The sequence below is a fragment of the Giraffa tippelskirchi genome, chromosome 12 (genome assembly GCF_054371585.1).
Source record: "Giraffa tippelskirchi isolate mGirTip1 chromosome 12, T2T-mGirTip1v1.2.pri, whole genome shotgun sequence".
Taxonomy (NCBI): Eukaryota; Metazoa; Chordata; class Mammalia; order Artiodactyla; family Giraffidae; genus Giraffa; species Giraffa tippelskirchi.
In genome coordinates, this window is record NC_137286.1 from 148,217,236 (window position 1) to 148,238,843 (window position 21,608).

The 21,608-nt window shown below is 50.2% G+C and overlaps 1 protein-coding gene across 1 annotated transcript; it reads left to right on the plus strand.

The window, feature by feature from the left end:
• Positions 1-230: 230 nt before the first annotated feature.
• Positions 231-5,653, plus strand: ING1 (inhibitor of growth family member 1). The gene is made up of 2 exons (XM_081551933.1): positions 231-744; positions 4,740-5,653. The coding sequence occupies exons 1-2, from the start codon at positions 609-611 to the stop codon at positions 5,438-5,440; spliced, it is 837 nt and encodes a 278-aa protein (XP_081408059.1). The 5' UTR covers positions 231-608; the 3' UTR covers positions 5,441-5,653.
• The last annotated feature ends 15,955 nt before the right edge of the window (positions 5,654-21,608 follow it).

Sequence of the window (21,608 nt, forward strand, 5' to 3'; positions counted from 1 at the left end):
CTCGCCCCAGTGGGAGTGCGGTGCCGCACGACGCCGCTCTGCCTGCAAGAGCGAACTCCTAGTAAAGTTTGCGCCCCGCCCGCCACTCTCTGCCCGCGAGACCCCCGCCCGGGCCGGAGTGACAGACAGAGCCCCACCCCCGGGCGGCGGGGCTAGCGAGGGGCGTGCGTGCGGCGGGGGCGGGGCCCCCGGGGGAGGGGACGGTGGCGCCGGGGCGCATGCGCGGTGCCGGGGGGCCGAATGTTTCCCAAGTGTTTGAAACTGGTATTTGGGTTTTCCACGTTGGACAAGTGCGGCGCGGCGGGCGGCGCGCGCCCCTTCCCGCGCTCGCTCGGCCCCGGCCCCGGCCCCGGCGCCAGGGTGCGCGCCCGCACGCCCGCCCCTGCCCGCCCCGCGCCGGAGGCCGCCGAGCGCCGGCCCGGCCCGCCAGGCGCCGGTCCCCGGGCCCAGGCGGCGCGGCTCGCAGATGTAGCGGCGCGGGGCCGGCTGGAGTGGTGGGGGGCGCGCCGGCGGGCGGGAGCCTTGCATTTTGCAGCGCCGGGCTCCGAGGGGGCGGGGGCCGGAGGAAGCGGAAAGCCGCGCGGAGTCGCCGGGGACCGCGGTGAACCATGTTGAGCCCTGCCAACGGGGAGCAGATCCACCTGGTGAACTACGTGGAGGACTACCTGGACTCCATCGAGTCTCTGCCTTTTGATCTGCAGAGAAACGTCTCTCTGATGCGGGAGATCGACGCGAAATACCAAGGTACGGCGGGATGGATGGGCGGGGGCGGCTGCTCCATCCCCGCCGGTGGCGGCGCGCCGCGGGGCCGCGGGCCGTCCTGCTTCCCCTCCTGGAGAGCCGCGAGCCCGCGGCGGGGCCCTTGCCGGGCAGAAACAAAAGGTCTGGGGCGTCTTTGATTTGCCAAGGTCCTTGTGCTAGAAGCCCGGGCACGGAGGAGGAAGGAGGAACGAGAGAGGTCTCGATGCCAGGCTGCGCGAGCAAAGCGCTCTTTGTAGTGAAGTGACGAGGCGGGGTGCTGCGGGGGAGGGGGCGCAGGGGGCGCAGGCCACGGCGCCTGGGGAGGATTGTGCCGCGGTCGTCAGGCTGAGGGGCACGGGGACGGGGCTGCGCGCAGGGCTGCCGGGAGGGCGCAGAGGGCGAGGGGTCCCCGGAACCACCTCCACCCAGTCCCGAATCTGAGTGTTACGTAAAGTCCGGGGTCCGTACTCCGCGTGGTGCTGTCCCAATCGCCCCCACCCAGCCCCCGGCCCTCGCGCGGCGCCGGACACCGAGTGAGGGGCGCCGCGGCTGGGTGTAGCTTGCGGAGGGCCAGGGCTTTATTCCGTGTGTGCCGTGGGAAGGGAGGGGAGGGAGGACGGGGCGAGGAAGTCGCCCATCCGTGCTGCGCTCGGGGGGCGCAGGCAGGTACCTTCGGCTTGGAGAGGGACCTGGCAGGGGAGGGGATCTCTGCGTCGTCCTCTGCAGCCCCCGCCGCCCAGACTGCCCGAGAGACGCAGGGGTCGGGTCCGCGGGGAATTGTCGGCCATTGGGGAAACTTTGCTGCCCGGTCAGGCACGGCGCTGGGGGCTGTGTCTGGGCCGTGGACAGTCCTTCGGAGTTTACTAATGTTTACAGGGCTGCGCAGCAGGGAAACGGAAGAGCGGGGGGAGGTGGAGAGCCAGGAAAGGCCCCGCGGCGAGCCGGCCGCCCGTACGGCAAGGCGCCCCTGCGCGCTCTGCCCAAGGCTCGGCTTCGCGGAGACTTATATAGGCGCCTGATTAGCATATTGCGATCGTTCCGCCTCGGCCTCCTGTGGTTGGCCTCGGTATCTCCCATGGAATGTCCTTATCAGTCCGTCGCTGAGCCATTGGTTTCTGGGCCGAATGGGGGCGGACCTTGCACTGTGAGTGGCACGGCTCTGTTTCCGCCGCCTTCTTTTTTCCCTTGCGTAGAGGGGCGAGCAGGAGGGAGGAGGTCGAGTCGATTCGAATGTCTTCGGGTCTCCCGGCCCCCGGCCTCGCATTGGCCATTGGTTCCGCTGGGGCGGGCTGTGTCCTCCCTCTCTGCGTCGTGATTGGTGCCCCGCCTGGCTCCCGCCCTCCGGCCCGGCGATCCCCATAGGCAGTGACTCCAGGGGCGGGGCTCGCCGCCCGCTGGCCGCCTCCCCACTGGTGGGGTCCGGCTCGGCCCCGCCCCGTCCCGCCCCCCTCCCCGGACCAGAGCGGGTCACTTCCGCCGCGGAGCAGTGGTGGCACCCGGGGGACGGGGTGAGCCCCGCGGTCCGTGCCGCCGGGACTGGCGAGGGCGCAGTCGGGCCTCCCGCCCGTACCCGGGGGCCCGCGGGAGCGGCGGCGCAGTGAGTTACCCGGGCCTCGTGGTTGGGTGGGTGCCCTGGGCGCGGAGCGCGGGTGGCTTGCGCTGCCCTCGGAGACGGAGGTTGAAGACTCTTCGTTTCACCGCTTCAGAGCCGGGGTGACAGCCGCTCCGCGCGTGTCCGGCTCCGCGGGAGAAGACCAGCCCCACCGACACCCCAGCGGGGCCCCGAGGGAGCCTCGTCACCCAGCATATAGTGGTCATAACTCATTCGGTTGGGACTTATTATAAACGCCGAGATTTGCATCACAGTCTAGTCTAGAAATTAAGGCTTCATTCTTAACTCCTCGGTTGCAAGTCAAGCTTTGATTAACAGTATTTGCTTATTTTCAATGGGACATTAATTCATGAGGATGGATTGTAATTCGTTTGCCAGTGATATTTGAGGTTATTTTCAATTTGCAATATTTTCCAGTTATTCTTAAAATGTCATTTTTTTTTAAATGCTGATGCACCCCCAAGGAAGAGGGCTTCCTAATAGAACTTTGGTTCCATCCCTATGTAAAATTAAAATACATTTCTAATTATCGGACAGATCAGATTAAACTTTGGTGCAATCTCCATTAATCCTTAGGATTCTTTCCATGGTACCATTACTTTCACAGGGTGGTGGCGTGTGGAGCCTTTTTAGAGAAAAGGATTAGCAGCAGTTGGAACTGATGCAGCTAAAGAGACCAGGATGCCTCGCTAGTTAGCACCCGGGTTCTTGTTTACAGATATTTGTATTTCAGTGGCTTTGTTAATAAGAGTGCTTTGCTTGGGGCATTGAAGAAATGTATGCTGCTGTGTAGGTAACAGAATTATTTCTTGGTGATTTTCTAATGGGATGTTTGTTTCTTTCCCACAGTAAGGCTTAACAGGGCTGTGAGCTTGGTTGTGATGTGAAGGAAGCTGTACGCTATTAACTTTCAAATCAATGGTATGATGGAATTGGTGTCTTTCCAATGAAATGCTAACATTGTCTTCAGAAATTTGAGTTACTGATTAAACCAAGTGATATAGTTTTGTAATGTGTAATTCACTTAAAAATAAATGGCAGAAACTCATTTTAACACCTATGAGATAGAACTTGGGTAAGTTGAACAGAGCTGTTTGTTTTCAAGATTACTTACTCCAAGAGCCCCTGAGACTCTGGCGTTCCTCCTTTCTAGTAGAAGACAGTCTGCAGAATATAGCCTGGAAAAAAATACATGCTTAAGTCGTGTTGGCCTAAGTTCATATGTTTACCCTGGTGTTAGGTGTATGGCTTATAACTAATTGGAGATAAGATTGGGAAGTGGTCATGTCACATTTTATACACCCTCTACGGACATCCTCCCCAACTTCCTAGCTGGAGAGTTGAATTGCCTTATCTTAAGAGACAGCAAAGAGTTTTCAGGAGTGAAATCTGATACTGTTTGATGGTTACTGTTTAGGGGAAATAAGTCTGGGAATTTCTGTGTATTTAAGTAGAGTTTTGGAAAGAACATTTACTTTCCTTGTTTCAGTCAGATTTATCTAATAGCTTTTATTTCTTGAGAAATTGCCTAGTTCCATTTGCCAAATTACATCTTAAAATCAGGTATACTGTTTTCTAACCTGTCCAAATAGATTAACATTTAGTAGGAGGGAGTTTTGTTTGTTTTAAAATCTGTTGCCTTCTATAGATACAAAATGTTATTGTTCTAGGCGGTAAATGGAAATCTGTTACCTTTGTGTCCAAGCAGGGCTGCCCTTGTCTGGCTCATCCTTACAGACCATTCTTGTTTTCAGTAACAGGGTGATACAGAGATACTCCTGTGCGTGCTGTGATGCAATGAGGCCGTGGGCCGCTGAGTAGTATTTATTATAATCTCTCTAATTTAATAGTAGCTTCTAGATGTCGGTGCGCTAAAATAAAGAGAATAACAGCCTTTAAAATTTTTATTATAATCTCTCTAATTTAATAGTAGCTTCTAGATGTCGGTGCGCTAAAATAAAGAGAATAACAGCCTTTAAAATGTTCCCAAAATGCTTGGGAAAAAACAGTGGAAATATAGGACATAACCTTTAATTTTATAGAAAATAGAAGCTTGGACCTCAATACCTCGCCTAAACGTGAACTCTGCCCCTGGCCACCTGTCCAAGGAATTTTTGTTACCTGTGCTCTGAGTGCACACAGAGTCCCTTGGGGAACTTTGCGTGCACTTTAATAAATGGGAACCGTGTTAACATTTGTATTTAGTTCCAGAGATTTTTTTTTTTCTTTTTGTAACGGGGTAAAAACCCTGTTAGAAAGGCCTACATGTTACAAATTTTTCGTACTAGGAAGCCTTGCGTTGATCGATTTTGTCCCTGACAACCGCGGTTTAATGGGTTGGAGACTGTGTACAGCGGGGCTCTAACGCTTGTTTTCCCCTTGGCAGAGATCCTGAAGGAACTGGATGAGTACTACGAGAGGTTCAAGCGGGAGGCGGACGGCGCCCAGAAGCGTAGAGCACTGCACTGCATCCAGCGGGCGCTGATCCGCAGCCAGGAGCTGGGCGATGAGAAGATCCAGCTCGTGAGTCAGATGGTGGAGCTGGTGGAGAACCGGGCCCGGCAGGTGGACAGCCACGTGGAGCTGCTCGAGGCCCACCAGGAGGCCGCTGACGCCACAGGCCACAGCAAGGCCGGCCAGGACAAGTCCAAACACGAGACGATCGCCCCGGCGGAGAAGCCCAACAACAAGAGGTCCCGGCGGCAGCGCAACAACGAGAACCGGGAAAACGCCGCGAATCACCACGAGCACGATGACGCCACCTCGGGGACGCCCAAGGAGAAGAAGGCCAAGGCCTCCAAGAAGAAGAAGCGCTCCAAGGCCAAAGCGGAGAGGGAGGCGTCCCCCGCGGACCTGCCCATCGACCCGAACGAGCCCACGTACTGCCTGTGCAGCCAGGTCTCCTACGGGGAGATGATCGGCTGCGACAACGACGAGTGCCCCATCGAGTGGTTCCATTTCTCCTGCGTGGGGCTCAGCCACAAGCCCAAGGGCAGGTGGTACTGCCCCAAGTGCCGGGGCGAGAGCGAGAAGACCATGGACAAGGCCCTGGAGAAGTCCAAGCGCGAGCGGGCCTACAACAGGTAGTGGCGGGCCCGTGGGCCCTGGCGGCCGAAGCCGCGTATTTATTGCGTCGCCACCGGGCGGGCGGGCGCAGGGACGCACCTGGGACGCGGAGGAGCCGTCCTCGGTGGGCGCCGTGCATCTCTGCTGTCCCGGTGGTGCACACGTGTAACAGGAACCTGGTCTGTGGATCAGCGTTTGAGAAACTGCAAATATAGGTTTGAATGAAACACCCAAGTCAGTCTCTGATGTTTTTGTTGTTGGGGGGTTGGGGCGTCTTGGCAGCAACCTCATGCATTAGGTGTGGGAAGAAGAGAGTCCCTCTCGCCACTGTTTTATTTGAATAAAAATGTTACTATTTCATGAACACATTTTTTAAAAAAAAAATTAGCCAAGTTGCTAAAAACATGGCCTGTGGCCAGCTTGTTTCTCGCTGTAATAGTGTGTATCCATGTAACCATTCAATAGATAAGTTTTAACGCTTGAAAATTGTTTTTTGAAAACGCTAAACAGTTAATTTTACCAGACAAACATTTTATATCCTGGCCCATTCCCCAAATGGCCATTTTTAAATGACTGGGTACGTTTGTTCGTGAACCAAACCAGAGAGGTCCAGCTTCAGAGCACGCTTTTGCTATCACAAATACCAGGGTAGCTGTCTCTAACTTAGAGAAGTTGTACCGATGAGGGTTTTCAAGTGAACCTGGCACTTACTGTACTGTAATCAGAAGTGCAACCCGATGCCACCACGTGCACTAGAGCGGTGCAGACATGACGTCAAGAAATAAATGCAACTTGGCCAGTTTGTTCATCTACCAGTATATTTAATCTTGACATAAGTACGTGTTACATTTTGTCTTAAAAACGTGTACACCAGCAGTATAGACAAAGCCTTAAGAAAATTTTGTATTATTGTTCTCACTCAATCAAGTAGAAGTTACCCTAATTTCCAGGAAAAAAATAAGTGTTAAAATAGGAGTGTATGTTTAGACCAGGAGTTGGGAAATGACTGCCCACAGACCAAATGCCGCCCACCACCTGCTCTTGTATGGTGTGTGAGCCAAGGATGATCTTCAGATTGTTGACTTTTTTTTTTTTTACCCATTTAACATAAGAATACTATTTCATGACATATGAAAATTATATGACATTCACGTTTTAGTGTCCGGAAATAAAGTTTATTGGCACAGCCAGGCTCTTTTGCTAACACGTTGTGTGTGGCCACTTTTGTCCAGCGTCAGAGTTGAGCGGTTGGGACAGAGACCACAGGACCCACAAAGCTGAAGTCATTTCTGGCCCCATCGAAGGACTGTGCTGACGTCTGAGTTAGACTCACGTCCGGCGTGATAATCGGCGTCCTTCACTGCTCACATACTGCATGGGTCAGTGAAACTTTGAGTTCCGAGTGATAACATGGTTCCCCTTAACCCCGTGTGGGCGAGGGTCGTTTCTCTCCGGGATCTGCCAGGTCTGAAGCCGCCACAGGGAAGGTCGAGCCACTGGAGCGTCTGGGGACACCTGTGGCAGGTGTTCACTACCCATGAAACCATGAGTCCGTTTTCTGACTGATAACTTCATCTGGTAAACAGTTACTGAGAACTTTTCTTGTGCCAGATGTAATTCCCTAACTTTTACAGTGAATTGCCAGTACAGAGCACTGTTTGGTAAAGAGATGGGCATTGTAACTGATCACACATTAGAATGTGAGCTTTTTGCATGTTAATGTCTACAAATAGGTATCTGCTTTCTGGCAACACTTTTAAACATTTAAGAATCTTAAGTGTTTAAATTTGATAAGCTTTACCTGGACAAATGGGCTTCCTTGATGGCTCAGTGGTAAAGATCTTCCTGGCAATGCAGGAGACGTGGGTTCGATCCCTGGGTCAGGAAGATCTCGAGGAGGAAATGGCAACCCACTCCAGTGTTCTTGCCCAGGAAATCCCATGGGCAGAGGAGCCTGGCAGGCTACAGTCCATGGGGCTGCAAAGAGTCAGACACAACCTAGCAATAGACAAATATAAAATAGGAAGGTTACTAGATAAAAATAAGTTAACTAAAATAATAACAATCCAATAGCAAGAAAAGCGGTTTAAACCAATCTTTGCTTATATAAATTATGATTTAAAACAATTCTGTTGGCTGGTTTTCTACTTCTAGTTACAGCTGGTAATGAAAGTTAAGTTATGAAAGTACATATTGAATAGCATATCTTTGCTAATACTGGATTTCTTCCTATTTGTTCAGGTTCAGTGTAGACAGCTGTCCTGGAGAGACACCCCCAGCAGCCACACCTTGGAGTGTTTGAACCCCATCTTTGCCCCTTAAGTCTTGTTGTTTTCTAGTCTCTAAGATTGTGTCTAACTCTTTGTAACCCCATGGACTGCAGCACACCAGGCTTCCCTGTCTTTCATTGTCTTCTGGAGTTTGCTTAAACTCATGTCCATTGAGTCAGTGATGCCATCCAACCACCTCATCCTGTGACACCCTCTTTTCCTGCCTTCAGTCTTTCCCAGCGTCAGGGTCTTTTCCAGTAAGTCGGCTGTTTGCATCCGGTGGCCAAAGTATTGGAACTTCAGTATCAGTCCTTTCAGTGAATGAATATTCAGGGTTGATTTCCTTTAGGACTTAGGTCTTGAATAAATTGCCTAAACCTGGATCTACAGTTCTTCACTGTTAAAATACAGTTCCCCCACGAACAACACTGGTATGAACCACGTGGGCCACTTACACGTGGATTCTTTTCGTAGGTAAATAGTCCAGCAGTGCACGAGGTGCAGCTGTTGAGTCTGTGGACTCAGCCCTGGATACTGAGTGGCTGCGGGGTTGGCGCCTGACACTGAGTTACACTCGGGTTTCCACTAATGGGAGTCAGCGCCTCTAACTCCGGGTATTCAAGGGTCAGCCGTGTGTTTCACTTGGGGTGGTTCCGAGAAGCAATGAGGTGAAGTGAGTAGGACACTGGCCTCGAGGTCATCTAACACTGGGGCTTTTGTTTGTACCTTAATGAAGTCTCCTATAAGGACCAATGGCTAGCCGTTTTTTCTTCTTAAAAAGTGGAATGTTACAGAGGCAAAGTCAGTTGAATTTTGCTGTGTTTTAAATCACTTTGGTTAATTCCAGTGGACACTGGGTAAAAAGTCACAGATAAGCACTTCTTTCTGTTCCAACTCACATCCATACGTGACTACTGGACAAACCATAGCTTTGACTATACAGACCTTTGTCAGCAAACTGATGTCTCTGATTTTTAATACCCTGTCTAGATTTGAACTCCAGGAGATGGTGAAGAACAGGGAAACCTGGCATGCTGCAGTTCATGGGGTGGCAAAGAGTCAGACACGACTTAGCAACAGAACAAGTACTTAGAACATCAAGATTGAGGCTTTAGGTCATGATAAAACAAAGGTCCGGGAAACCCCAGGGGAGCACTGGAAATGGGCCTGAATTCTTTCTGTAGAGGTTAGTGAAAAGCTATCTGGTGGAGAACAGTTGCTTTTATTTATTTGCTTTTTTTTTTTTTTGATCTGAAAATTTTTACTGAGGTATAATTGGTATAACGTATTAATGATGTCTCAGGTGTACCTCATAGTGATTTGATATTTGTATATTGCAAAACAGTCACCGCTGCGTCTAGCTGACATCTGTCACCGCACAGTTACAATTTTTTTTTAATCTTTAATAAGGACTTTCAAGATTTACTTTCTTAACGTTCAGATATGCAACATGGTACTGTTACCTGCAGGCACCGTGCCTTACCTTACATCCCATCCCATGACTTGTCTCTAACTGGGAGTTTGTGCTTGTAGACCCTCCGCACCCATTTCCTGTGCCACCCCTGCCACCTCTGCTAACCGCCGGTCGCTTTTATTTAATAACCAAGTTATTACAGTTCAGATGGGGAATCTAAAATGTTTCCATTAGAACCGACTTGATTATTTCCTTTTGATTTGTGTTAAACTTAACCTACTGTTCAGTACATGGATGGCGCTAGTGGTAAAGAACCCGCCTGCCAACGCAGGAGACGTAGGAGACGCAGGTTCGATCCCTGTGCTGGGAAGATCCCCTGGAGGAGGGCATGGCACCACTGCAGTGTCCTTGCCTGGAGAGTCCTGTGCACCAAGGAGCCTGGGCGGCCACAATCCACGGGGTCGCAAAGGGTCGGACAGGACTGAAGCAACTGATCACGCACGCATGCCCAGCACATGGAACTCTGCTTAATGTTACGCAGCAACCTGGATGGCAGGGGATTTGGAGGGAGAATGGATATATGCATATATGCGGTTGAATCCCTTCGCTGTTACTCGGCTAACACAAAAGACGCCCAATACAAAATAGGACATACTGGGCTTTGACCGGGGACAAGGCAGCTTGGTTCATTCAATTAGTTGCCGCGTACCAGGCAGCCACGGCGCGGGGCTCGGAGGAGGGCGCGCCCGGGGTCCTGAGAAGGAACGCCGCCGCGACGGGCCCCTCAGGCCGCCTCCCGTGACCTGGCCGTGGACGTGTGTCAGCAGCCACAACCACCCACGGGTGTGCTTGCTGAAGTAATAAAGCATTTACCAAAGCAAAATCCATTGTGTTTTCACTATATTCTTTTCTCTTTTTTTTTCTTTTATTTATGTATTTTTTACTATATGCTTACTTTAGAAAGAATAGGGACTTACTTGAAATTTCCTTTCGTATCTCATGTCCATATCATGTTCCAGGCCACGTGTATTAAGGTATTGAACCTTTCAGGAAGCCAGTTGCGAACATTGTGTCTTTGCATGTTTAAAGACAGTGTGCCCCTGCCAGAGGCATGGCTTTTCTCCATCGTCCTGTCTGAGGTGATTTATGACTCTTAGCAGTGGCTGGCACGCACGCAGCGAGGCTTTATGGAAACAGTCTGTCTCCCTCTCTTGCAGCCTTCGACCCATTCTGCTTTCATCTTGGTCCCAGGTGGTCTTGGGCAGTTTGGGGGCCAGACTTCTGGATTCGTTTAATCTAGAGAAATTGCTAGTCAGTTGAGGCTTTTCTCTCATCTCCCTCCTTGGCTCAGGAAAGAGGTGTGTCGAGACTCAAAATAGCCTCCAGGTTTGGTTTGGTGTTTTTTGGCCATACCACGTGGCATGCGGGATCTTAATTCCCCCACCAGGGTTAGAACCCGAGCCTGTGCCAGGGGAGCACTGAGTCGTAACCACTGGAGCACCAGGGAATCCCACTCCCAGGAGTTTTTAACGAGGGGCTTTGTTTCAGAGTATTTCACTATGCAGTTGTTTTCTTCACAAACTAAACACGAGTGTGCTGTGTCCCCCCCTCCCCGCAAAAAGGATGGCAACGAATGCGTCGTATTCCTGGAAGGAAGAAAAGCCGTAGATCGCTTTTCTGTCCCTGCCTCAAATTCTCTGTATCATCTGACTTCATTCAAAAAACGGGGTTGATAACTTTCTCAATTTAAAAACCCTACTTGAAGTCACTGCAAATGGAGTAACAGGTTCAATCTTGATTTGCACCATTTAATACTTGGTTCACCTGAGTGTACCTGTTAAAGACAGTGTTTGTTTAAGCAGGTCCACTAGAGACAGAGTGAGTCAGAGCTGCTGACAAATGAGCAGCCTCTGTCCACCGCCTGCCACGCACTGCTCGGCGGTGGGCGTTAAGTGTCTAGTTAAACCTTCACAAGGACCCTGCCTGGAAGGTGTCCCTGCTCCAGGTGAGGGTGCTCAGCCCCAGGTGAGACCTGATTATCGGAGGCCCCCGTCCCTCCCCGGGCGGCGGAGCCTGAGTCCTCTTCCCTCCGTCCCCATCCTGGTGGGACCTGCGGTCGGGACCTGACGCTGCTGCCACCACCTCGATCTCGCCTCTGTCCTTCGAAACCAAGAGGACGGAAGTAGGCAGACGGAACGTGTCCAGGACCCCAGCTGGAACAGGAGCCCAGGGCGCGGGCAGTCGGCCTGGGGTCCTCACTGCCAGGCCTGGGCCTGAAGGAAGGCCCTGCACTGCCACGTGCAGCCCCCGCACTGCCTGTCCTCCAGGTGGACAGCCTGCCGGTCACAGCTGGCGCCCGTCCCACCCTTTAGTGAATGCAGAGCTGGACCATAAAGAAGGCTGACCGCCGAGGAACTGACAGTGCTGGAGAAGACTCTTGAGAGTCCCTTGGACTGCAAGGAGCTCAAACCAGTCAGTCCGAAAGGAATCAACCCCGAGTATTCATTGGAAGGATGGATGCTGAAGCTCCAATACTCTGGCCACCTGACACGAACAGCCAACCCACTGGAAAAGACCCTGATGCTGGGAAAGATGGAGGCAGGAGGAGAAGAGGGCGACGGAGGATGGGATGGTCGGATGGCATCACCAACTCGATGGACATGAGTCTGAGCAAGCTCCAGGAGATGCTGACGGACAGGGAAGCCTGGCGTGCGGCAGTCCACGGGGTTGCAAAGAGTCAGACATGACTGAGCGACCGAACAACAAAAAAGCAAGTCACCAGAGACAGGGTGCGGTCCTGGACTCAGCTGAGATGTGAGGTTGGATGGTTTGAATCGGGGCTAGCTCGCCTCATGCAGTCTGACCTTGGGGCCGTCGCCTCTCCACCCAGTGTCCTCACAGACAACAGGAGGACCGGCCGGATGAAGGTGTGCAAGCACCTCATAAATGCTCAACTCCATGCAGATCACAATCGGAGCCATATTTTTGGTCAGTTGGTTATTCCAGTCAACCGATGTATTCTGAAAACTGAAATTGAGATCCCTTACAGCTGGAGAGAAGCAGTCAAGTGTAGCCTTAGGACAGAGTGGTCACTTCCTTTCTCCTCCTGCGTGAGGAGCAAGTCCGCAGCTGCTTTTCTAGAAATCACTGTTTCCCTTTGCGGGACACAGAAGTAAGCAGAGAAATAGAGGCTTGTTTCCAGCAGCTCTCAAAGCCCAGTAACCTTCTTGCTGACTCACCTCTTGGTTGAATTTGAGCGTAGAGAGGTTAGTTCAGTCACTTCCGTGTGTAGGAGAGGAAGCGGAGGCTCAGGTGACAGCCTGAGTCAGCAAGTCAGCGGCAGAGCTTAGACCGCGGAGTGCTGTGCCTGCAGGCGGCCCGTCCATGGTGCCACACCGGTCACAGGTGGCCCGGTATCACCCCCAGGGCCATCAGGGAGTCGCTCTTCACAGGAAGCCATCAACCTTCAATAAACACATGTTGAGTAAATAACAAATCTAAGAATTGACATCAAAAATTAAGACATTTTTCTTCTTTAACTTCTAAATAATAGTCATACCTGAAGTGGAATTTCAGTTGGTTTGTTGGAAGGAAATATTTTAGGATAAATGTATAAGCCATTAGAAATGCAGAATGCTCCTAAATGGTGGATATCTGAAAAATTTGGTTAGATTTTGGTTACCCAAAGGCATTCAATATTTTGTTATAAAATTTCAGAAAAACAAACATCAATAATTGTTCATAGGGTTTATTAGCAATTTATCCATGTACAAAGATGCTTAGAAATGGTTTGCTGTCTTCCAAATTTTATTTTGCTTGACAAATTGCTTGATATATACTTTGATTCCCTCCATGACTGTATTTGAGCATCTTTTGGTTGCAAGCGACAGTAATTGACTACGCCTTACACAAAGGTGGAAGAGATAAGGGAGGGCTCGGGAAATTCTGGGGCCGGGCAGCACAGCTTCCCCTCTGCAGCTCAGACATGACTTGGGAAAGTCGAGCCCTCACAGCGTCAGCGATGGCCAACAGGGCAGATGGTGTGCTAGACTCAGAGCAACTGTAAGTCTGGCTTGGATGATCAGGTACTATGTTTGAAGTAAACCTTTCCGTTTTTAAAATTATTCTTGCCCTGATAGATGCCATGTTTAAAATGGGTAATTATGCTGCCGCCATGGCAACCGGAGCAGATCTGGCTTTGTTCTTTCCCCTATAGTTGGGACATGCTCAGCAAATGGAAATGATCATTTGTATCTTAAAGTAAGTGAGAATTAGTTGGTGGTGAGGGTTATCATTATTCTACAGTCAATATACACGGTTTTCAAAATATTTTTGGCTCCTTGCCTCATAGATCGGCTCCATAAATATGAAAAATCCCAAGTTGGCTAACAGGGAAATACTCTCAGGGCATGAAGATCTGCCCTAAAATAACAGTTGAAGGCACAGCAGGGTGAACTTCACATCATTCAATGCAAAAGCTACTAGTGAGCATTTCACTTTGCAAACTTTGACACTTTATTTCTAGAATGAAGAATATTAACAAAAGTAAAAGCTAGATGAGTTGCACAAGACAAAGGTAAGAGTGGAGTGTGTGAGGACAGTCATGAAATAGTTTTAGGGGTGATTCCGTATTATGCCTTGAGCTTCCCCAATGGCTCAGAGGGCAAAGAATCCTCCTGCAATGCAAGAACTCAAGAGACAAAGTAGATGCAATTTTGATCCCTGGGTCGGAAAGATCCCCTGGAGAAGGAAATGGCAACGCACTCCAGTATTCTTGCCTGGAGAAGCCTATGGACAGGAGCCTGGTGGGCTACAGTCCGTGGGGTCACAAAGAATCAGACTTGACTCAGCTACTGAACAACAACAAAATTCCAGAGAGATTAGGTGTTTCATAGTAAAAAGTCAATCAATCAATCAATCAATAAAATGATAAGGAAACAAAGTACCAGAACTGAGAATAACAGACAAAATCCTCAAAAACTTCAGAAATTAGAAATGTCACACGATTGTTAAAATGATTTGAAAATAACAGGATCTCAATAATATGATCAAATATTGAAATGTGAAATCCATAGTAATTATTCAATATGAAATCCTGCCATTAGCAATAACATGGATGACCCTAGAGCACATTGGTTTTGTTATTGTTGTTCAGTCACTAGGTTGTGTCTGACTCTGCGACTCCGTGGACTGCAGAAACGCCAGGCTTCCCTGTCTTTCACTATCTCCAGAGTTTGCTCAGACTCACGTCCATTGAGTCGGTGATGCCCTCCAACCATCTCATCCTCTGTCGTCCCCTTCTCCTCCCACCTTCAATCTTTCCCAGCATCAGGGTCTTTTTCAGTGAGTCAGCTCTTCGCATCTGGTGGCCAGAGTATTGGAGCTTCAGCTTCAGCATCCGTCCTTCCAGTGAATATTCAGGACTGATCTCCTTTAGGATGGACTGGTTGGATCACCTTGCAGTCCAAGGGACTCTCAAGAATCTTCTCCAACACCACAGTTTGAAAACATCAATTCTTTGGCGCTCAACCTTCTTTATGGTCCACCCGTACATGACTACTGGAGACACCATAGCTTTGACTGTATGGACCTTTGTTGGCAAAGTAATCTCTGCTTTTTAATACACTGTCTAGGTTTGTCATAGCTTCTCTTCCAAGAAGCAAGCATCTTATAATTTCATGGCTGCAGTCAACGTCTTCAGTGATTTTGGAGCCCAAGAAAATAGTCGGTCACTGTTTGCATTGTTTCCTCATCTATTTGCCATGAAGTGATGGGACTGGATGCCATGATTTTCATTTTATGAATGTTGAGTCTTAATCCAGTTTTTTTCACTCTCCTTCATCAGGAGTCTCTTTCATTCCTCTTTGCTTTTGGCCTTCAGGGTGGTATCTGCACATCTTAGGTTTGGGATATATTAAAACTTTCTCACCCTGCACAATTCCTCCAGTTTTTTAGTGTTTGACCATATTAATCAGAAGCTCTTCATGGCTCCCAAAGATATTTGATTTTTATCATCCACATTTATATTTCTAGGGCTGACCTTCTGTTTTTCCTGCACTTAAGAAACGTTTACCTGCACTTAGGGGGCTTCCCTGGTGGCTCAGACGCTGAAGAACCTGCCTGCAATGCGGGAGACCTGGGTTCGATCCCTGAATTGGGAAGATCCTCTCTAGAAGGGTACAGCAACCCACTCCCGTATTCTGGCCTGAAGAATCCCATGGACAGAGGAGCCTGGCGGGCTACAGTCCATGGGTGGCAAAGAGTCGGACACGTCTGAGCAACCTAAAGAAAAGGAAGAATGTCGGCCTGATGTGCTCAGTCGTTGAAAGATCCCAGGTCACCCCACTGAGGACGAGGGGAGTGCCCAACGGGGGTGGGACGGCCTCTGGCCACCGGGGGTGGGACGGCCTCTGCCCACCGGGGTGGCACGGCCTCTGCCCACCGGGGGTGGCACGGCCTCTGCCCCGCGGGGTGGGACGGCCTCTGCCCAGCGCGCTCCAGGACTCCTCTTCTTTTTCAACGGACACCTCTGCTCTTGTTGCTTGACTGATGTGTGGCTGCCCTGGGCCTCCGTTGCTGTGCACGAGGCTTTCTCTGTGTCTGGCTTCTCTTGCTGTGCGGCAAGGCTCTAGAGCACAGGCTCGGTCCCTGCGGCTCACCGGCTTTGTTCCCAAGGTCACGTGGAATCTTCCCAGACCAGGGATCAAACCTGCGTCGCCTGCATTGGCAGGCAGATTCTTAATCACTGAGCCACCTGGAAGCCCACACTCCAGAGTTCTGACTTCGCTGGTAAGGCCAGAAATGCCACTGACTAGCTTCTTTCCTGTGCCAGATGTTAGAAAATATTAATAAAATTGTCATCAGTGTCAGACGACAAAGTAACCTCATAGGAATGAAAGAGGAAATAAATAAGTAAACCTGTCTTTGTATTTTGCTTCCACAAGACACACGCCCCAGTGATTTCAATAACCCCGGCACTTTAGATTTTTGCTCTAATGTTATCGAACTTGCTCTTCTGGGGTATTCAGCTGTCGTGTTTTCTACAAGTTAGGTTGCACTGCAGACTCAGTGGCAGGAGTTATAACTTCATCTTAGATTGGCATAATATCAATGTGTCTTGTCAGAGCTTAATAAAAATGATAACAGTATGCCTACGTTACAGTGACCTTTCAGATCGGTTATGAATTATGGCACGCTTAGTCGCTCAGTCATGTACGACTCGTTGGGACCGCAGGGACTGTAGCCCACCAGGCTCTTCTGTCCACAGGATTTCACAGGCAAGAATACTGGAGTGTGTTGCCATTTTCTTCTCCAGGGATCTTCCTGACCCAGGGATCCAACCTGTCTCTCCTGCATTGGCAAGCGGAGTCTTTACCATTGGGCCACCAGAAGCCTCTCCTTTATACTAGGTTCTTGTTGTTGAGTTGCTCAGTCATGTTGAACTCTTTGCAACCCCATGGACTGTGGCCTACCAGGTTCCTCTGTCCATGGAATTCTCCAGGCGAGAATTCTGGAGTGAGTTGCCATTTCCTCCTCCAGGGGACCTTCCTGACCCAGGGACTGAATCCCTGTCTCCTCCATCTCCTGCTTTGGCAGATGGTTCTTTACCCCTGAGCCACCCGGGAAGCCTCAGATGAAGGTGAATTCCTCCACTGAGGCTTGCTTTTTCCTCTGCCAGCTCGCTCACAACCTGAAAACCAAGTAAAACTAAAATCCCAGCGTGTGGATTTTTCAGGCCACAAACTGGTGGAAATTCACAGCACACACACACATGAAGTCTGGTAAAGCTGGTGTGTTTTCGAACGTGCCCCCTTCACACAGAACCAAGGTGGAGAAAGACGGCTCTCCAGGGACGTTCATTCCTCCACAGCAAGTCCCTTCCTCTTTCCCGCTTGATAAGAGTGGACTCTGCCGGTTTTCCCACGGGGCAGGTGCTGGGCCAGAGTGAGGCCTGAGAAAGGCCAGGGAGGTCTGCCAGGCTGTGTCCCCCAACCCCACTCTGCACGTGGGCCCACGCAGCCCTCCAGGAAGAAGCCACGACCCCAGGCTTTGGCCTAAGGCGAGAACACATTTGGCACTAACAAGGATTTCTGCTTTCCTTTAGCTTTGGCTTCTGTGGATTTTTTTTTTTTCCAATCTCATGCTATCTCCAGAGTGCATTTAAAAACTATTTTTTAAACATATTAATCACTTCAATCTGAGGGTGTTCAGGATACCTAGCCTGCCATATTGCTGGGGATAGAAGTCTCTTATCAAAACGATTCTAGCCAGTAAACTCAGAGTTCCCAGAGACTAGGAACCGTGACTGATCCATTGTTATGTCCTGGGACCTGTGCACATTGGTGCAGGCACAGGAAACGTTATCTGAACGCTGCTGAAGCCAGTAGTTTCAAGTTCAAGTAGTTGGTTTGAAATTCTGAGTACCATCAAGGCAGGTTTTTTTCCTGAAAACTCTATTTTTTTTTTTTTTTGGCTGCACTTAATGTCTTGCAGGATCTGAGTTCCCTGACCAGGGATCGAACCCTTGCCCCCTGCAGTGGAAGCATGGAGTCCTAACCACTGGACCACCAGGGAAGTCCCTGAAATTTCACACTTTAAATAAATGCAAACTGGAAGTGCCATGGTCTCTATTTAGAAACATGAGTGATAAGATTTAATACAAACCAAGAGGAAATACAACCGAAATATCCAGAATATATTCCCCAGCCCTCGCGAGTTCGCTTTTCCTGTTGTTATTTATCCATTCTCTTGGTTCAACTTGCAGTTTTTGCATTCTGAATTGAAATGCAGGCTACGTGAACTTTTCACTCATTCCTTTAATATCTTGGTAGACCACAAAACCCCCAGGAGCTGCCCAAACTTGTAAGATACTTATAATTTATTTTATGTTATCCTTTAAAATTTTCTGTTTTTCGGGAATTCCGTGGAGGTCCACTGGTTAGGGTGCTATGCTTTCACAGCCAAGGGCCTGGGTTCAATCCCTGGTCAGGGAGCTAAGATCCAGCAAGCTGTGTGGCATGGCCACAAATGAAAATTTCTATTTTTATGTTTTATAATATATATTTGCATGTTTCATGTAACTTACAGATATGCATAGACCGGACTGCCTGCTCAGGCGTCATTTGTTAATGGAGTGAACAATGAAGACAATTTGGAGAACACTGGTTTGTTTAATTCTTTTCTCAAGCAAAATGCAGTTGGTTTTTAAGCGTATTCTACCAGGCAGCTGCCCCTGCCTCCTAATCCGCTATCAGTTCTGCTAACATGGGATTTAAAGGGTGGGAAATCTGAATCATAAACACAGTCTCATCTTGCTAATGAAAGTGAAAGTCGTTCAGTCCTGTCCAACTCTTTGCGACCCCATGGACTATACAGTCCATGGAGTTCTTCAGGCCAGAATACTGGAGTGGGTAGCTTTTTCCCTTCTCCAGGGGATCTTCCCAACCCAGGAATCGAACCGGGGTCTCCTGCATTTCAGGCAGATTCTTTACCAACTGAGCTACCAGGGAAGCTCCCAAAACGCCCTTCTCCAAGGGGATCTTCCCAAACCAGGGACATTACTTTGCCGACAAAGGTCCATTTAGTCAAAGCTATTTTTTTTCCAGTAGTCATGTATGGATGTGAGAGTTGGACTATAAAGAAAGCTGAGCATCAAAGAGTTGATGCTTTTGAACTGTGGTGTTGGAGAAGACTCTTCAGAGTCTCTTGGACTGCAAGGAGGACCAACCAGTCCATACTAAAGGAGATCAGTCCTGAATATTCATTGGAAGGACTGATGCTGAAGCTGAAGCTCCAATACTTTGGCCACCTGATTCGAAGAACTGACTCCTTGGAAAAACCCTGATGCTGGGAAAGATTGAAGGCGGGAGGAGAAGGGGACGACAGAGGATGAGATGGTTGGATGGCATCACCGACTGGATGGACGTGAGTTTGAGCAAACTCCGGGAGTTGGTGATGGACAGGGAGGGGCGTGCTGCAGTCCATGGGGTCACAGAGAGTCGGACACGACTGAGTGACTGAACTGAACTGAACTGATCTTGCTAATGTTGTGTTCAGCGATAAGAGTCGCTGTCTTTCTGAGGTTGTTTCCCAGGGACAACAACTTCTGAGCTTCTTTGTGAGGACGGAGCGTCCTGGCAGCCGGTGGGGCAGATATCCTAAGAGAAGTATGGACGGGTAGCAGCTCCCCACTCACGTCACATCACAGAGGTGCTGACTAGGGCGGCGCTGGGAGGCGCTCTGGGTGGCCTGGAGCCGAGGGTCTTTTCTGCCCCCCAGACCTCGGGGCTGAAGCGTCTCTGCTCTGTTGTTGGCTCTGCTCCCCACGAGCTCTTCTGAAACCTCATAAACGCCTGCAGGATCAGTTCACGGACACACGGGTTTTAAACTCCCACCTCTACTTTAAAAAGAAAAGCTTAAACAAATGGAAAGGCTAGTTTTATTCTTTGCTGGTTCAGTGAGACTTGTACTACCACAACTTTACAAGTTTGATTTCAAGCTTGATTTATTAATTTAGCTAGTTTTCATTTTAAAATTTAAATTTTTTCTTTTTAAAAAAATTTTGCTTTGCCTCTTTGAAGCTTGATTTCTTTGTTTTGCATACTTGCTTCATTATTCAAAATTAATTCATGGCCCCTGCTGTTATATATTCTGTGCGTTCTCGGTCAAATCTGACTCTTCGCGACCCCATGGACTGCAGCCCTCCAGGCTCTGTCCGTGGGATTCTCCAGGCAAGAATACTGGAGCTGGTTGCCATTTCCTCCTCCAGGGGATCTTCTCAACCCAGCAATATGAACCCACGTCTCCTGAGTCTCCTGCATTGGCAGGCGGATTCTTTACCACTGAGCCACCCGGGAAGGTAGTATACATTTGTGTTGGTAACCAAGGTTTTCACTTTGTTTAAAGAGTAATGTGACTGTGTGTGATGAAGTATCTTTCCAAGTTCTGGAGAGGGTTGATGAAACGCCCTTCATCGTTTTAAAACGTGCTTGAACTGAGAGGTCTGCTTGAGCCCATCACCCTGCGGCTACGCGGAAAAGACACTTTGGAATCTTGTGCTTTGCTAATTTATGGTTTCAAATTTGGATCAAAATAAGAAAATTTCGCTCCTTAGTCCAAGTGCCTTTCTAACACGATTCATCCCTAAATAAGCTTCCCGGTCTTTCAGACACAGCTTGAAGGTTGGCAGGTTTTATGAGGAGTGAGCAGTGTGGCCCCACAGGCCCTAGGCGTAGACCCCCGGGCACGCAGACCCCTCAGTGACCCCCGCCCTCCCTTGCAGACTCTAGGGGGACAGCACAGCTCTGGGAATGCCTCCTCCTCCCGCCTCGCTGGGTCCTTCTTCAGTGAAGCCAGTGCAGCTTTCAGTCAACCAGCAGGCTCCTCAGGGGAGCCGCGGGGGCCCAGCCCTTGGGTGGGAGCGGGTCCTCTGACCTTGGGTCTGGCCCCCAGAAACGCTGTCTCTGCCGCAGCATAGTGGGCCAGGCTGTGTGTGCACCCCCCGCCGACCTTCAGGTGGGGCTTTTCAGGCAGGCCCCTCCTGCCGAGCATCGCAGCGGGGTGGCGGCCACCCCCGGTGGAGCCAGGTCTCTGCTGCTCCCCAGCCTTCTCAGGAGAGAGCGATAAGGTCACCTGCTGCGGCTAATCTAACGGGGCTCTGGTGAGAACCAGCGAAAACCCTGGGAAGGGGCGCGTGCGCTGTGTGAGCTAGAGTTCATCAGCTCAGGCTGCTGCTGTGTGTCCGGGCGGAGGGCCGGCCCAGCCTCCTCTCTGCCAACCCTGCACTGGGGCTGGGTGGCCCCAGCTCCCGCCTCCTCACTCTCTCCGGGTCCTTCCCGGCCCCCCAGGCCGGGGTCTCCAGGCTCCCGGTCACCGTGGGGGAATCCACCCACGTCTCCCACCAGGGCTCCCCCTCTGCGCCTCCTGGCACCCCCCTTTCTCCCTGGTGAAAAAACCCATCATTCTCAATATCTTTTCCTTGTGGTCTTACTTTCAGGTTTTTTCATCCAAAGAGCTCATTTAAATGCGATGGATTTCCAGATCAGTCAGGAGACATTTTTGACTCTGGGAGAGATGATCTGACTGTTCGCTGACCTCCAGATGACCCCGCACCGCTGCGTTAGTCCTTGGATTTCCAACATTCAGGGTCCCCGGGATCCGTAGTTAGTGAAATCCTAGTTAGCCGGAATCCTGTTTAGGATTTTAGTCTGCTAAATCCCAGTTGGCTAAAGCCTTTGCTAGAATTCTATGTTAACAGGCTCACAGAAATTTCTCAGGTACTTCCCTGAAGGCACCCTCCTCTGAGGGGGTGGGTGGTAAGTGGGTGTCATCTGCAGACAGGAAGACCACAGCCCTCCACAGACCAGAGGACACCCAGGGGCTATGATGACCAGACGCGGGGTAGGGGCCTGTACTGGATCCTGACCCAGAAAAAGGACATTCGCAGAAAAACCGGTGAGGTCCAAATAAAACCTGGAGCTTGGTCAACAGTAACGTACCAACGGTA

Coding starts and splice junctions, on each gene's coding strand:
- ING1 (XM_081551933.1), top strand. CDS start 609: ATGTTGAGCCCTGCCAACGGGGAGCAGATCCACCTGGTGAACTACGTG. Junction 745..4,739: donor GATCGACGCGAAATACCAAG/GTACGGCGGGAT, acceptor TCCCCTTGGCAG/AGATCCTGAAGGAACTGGAT.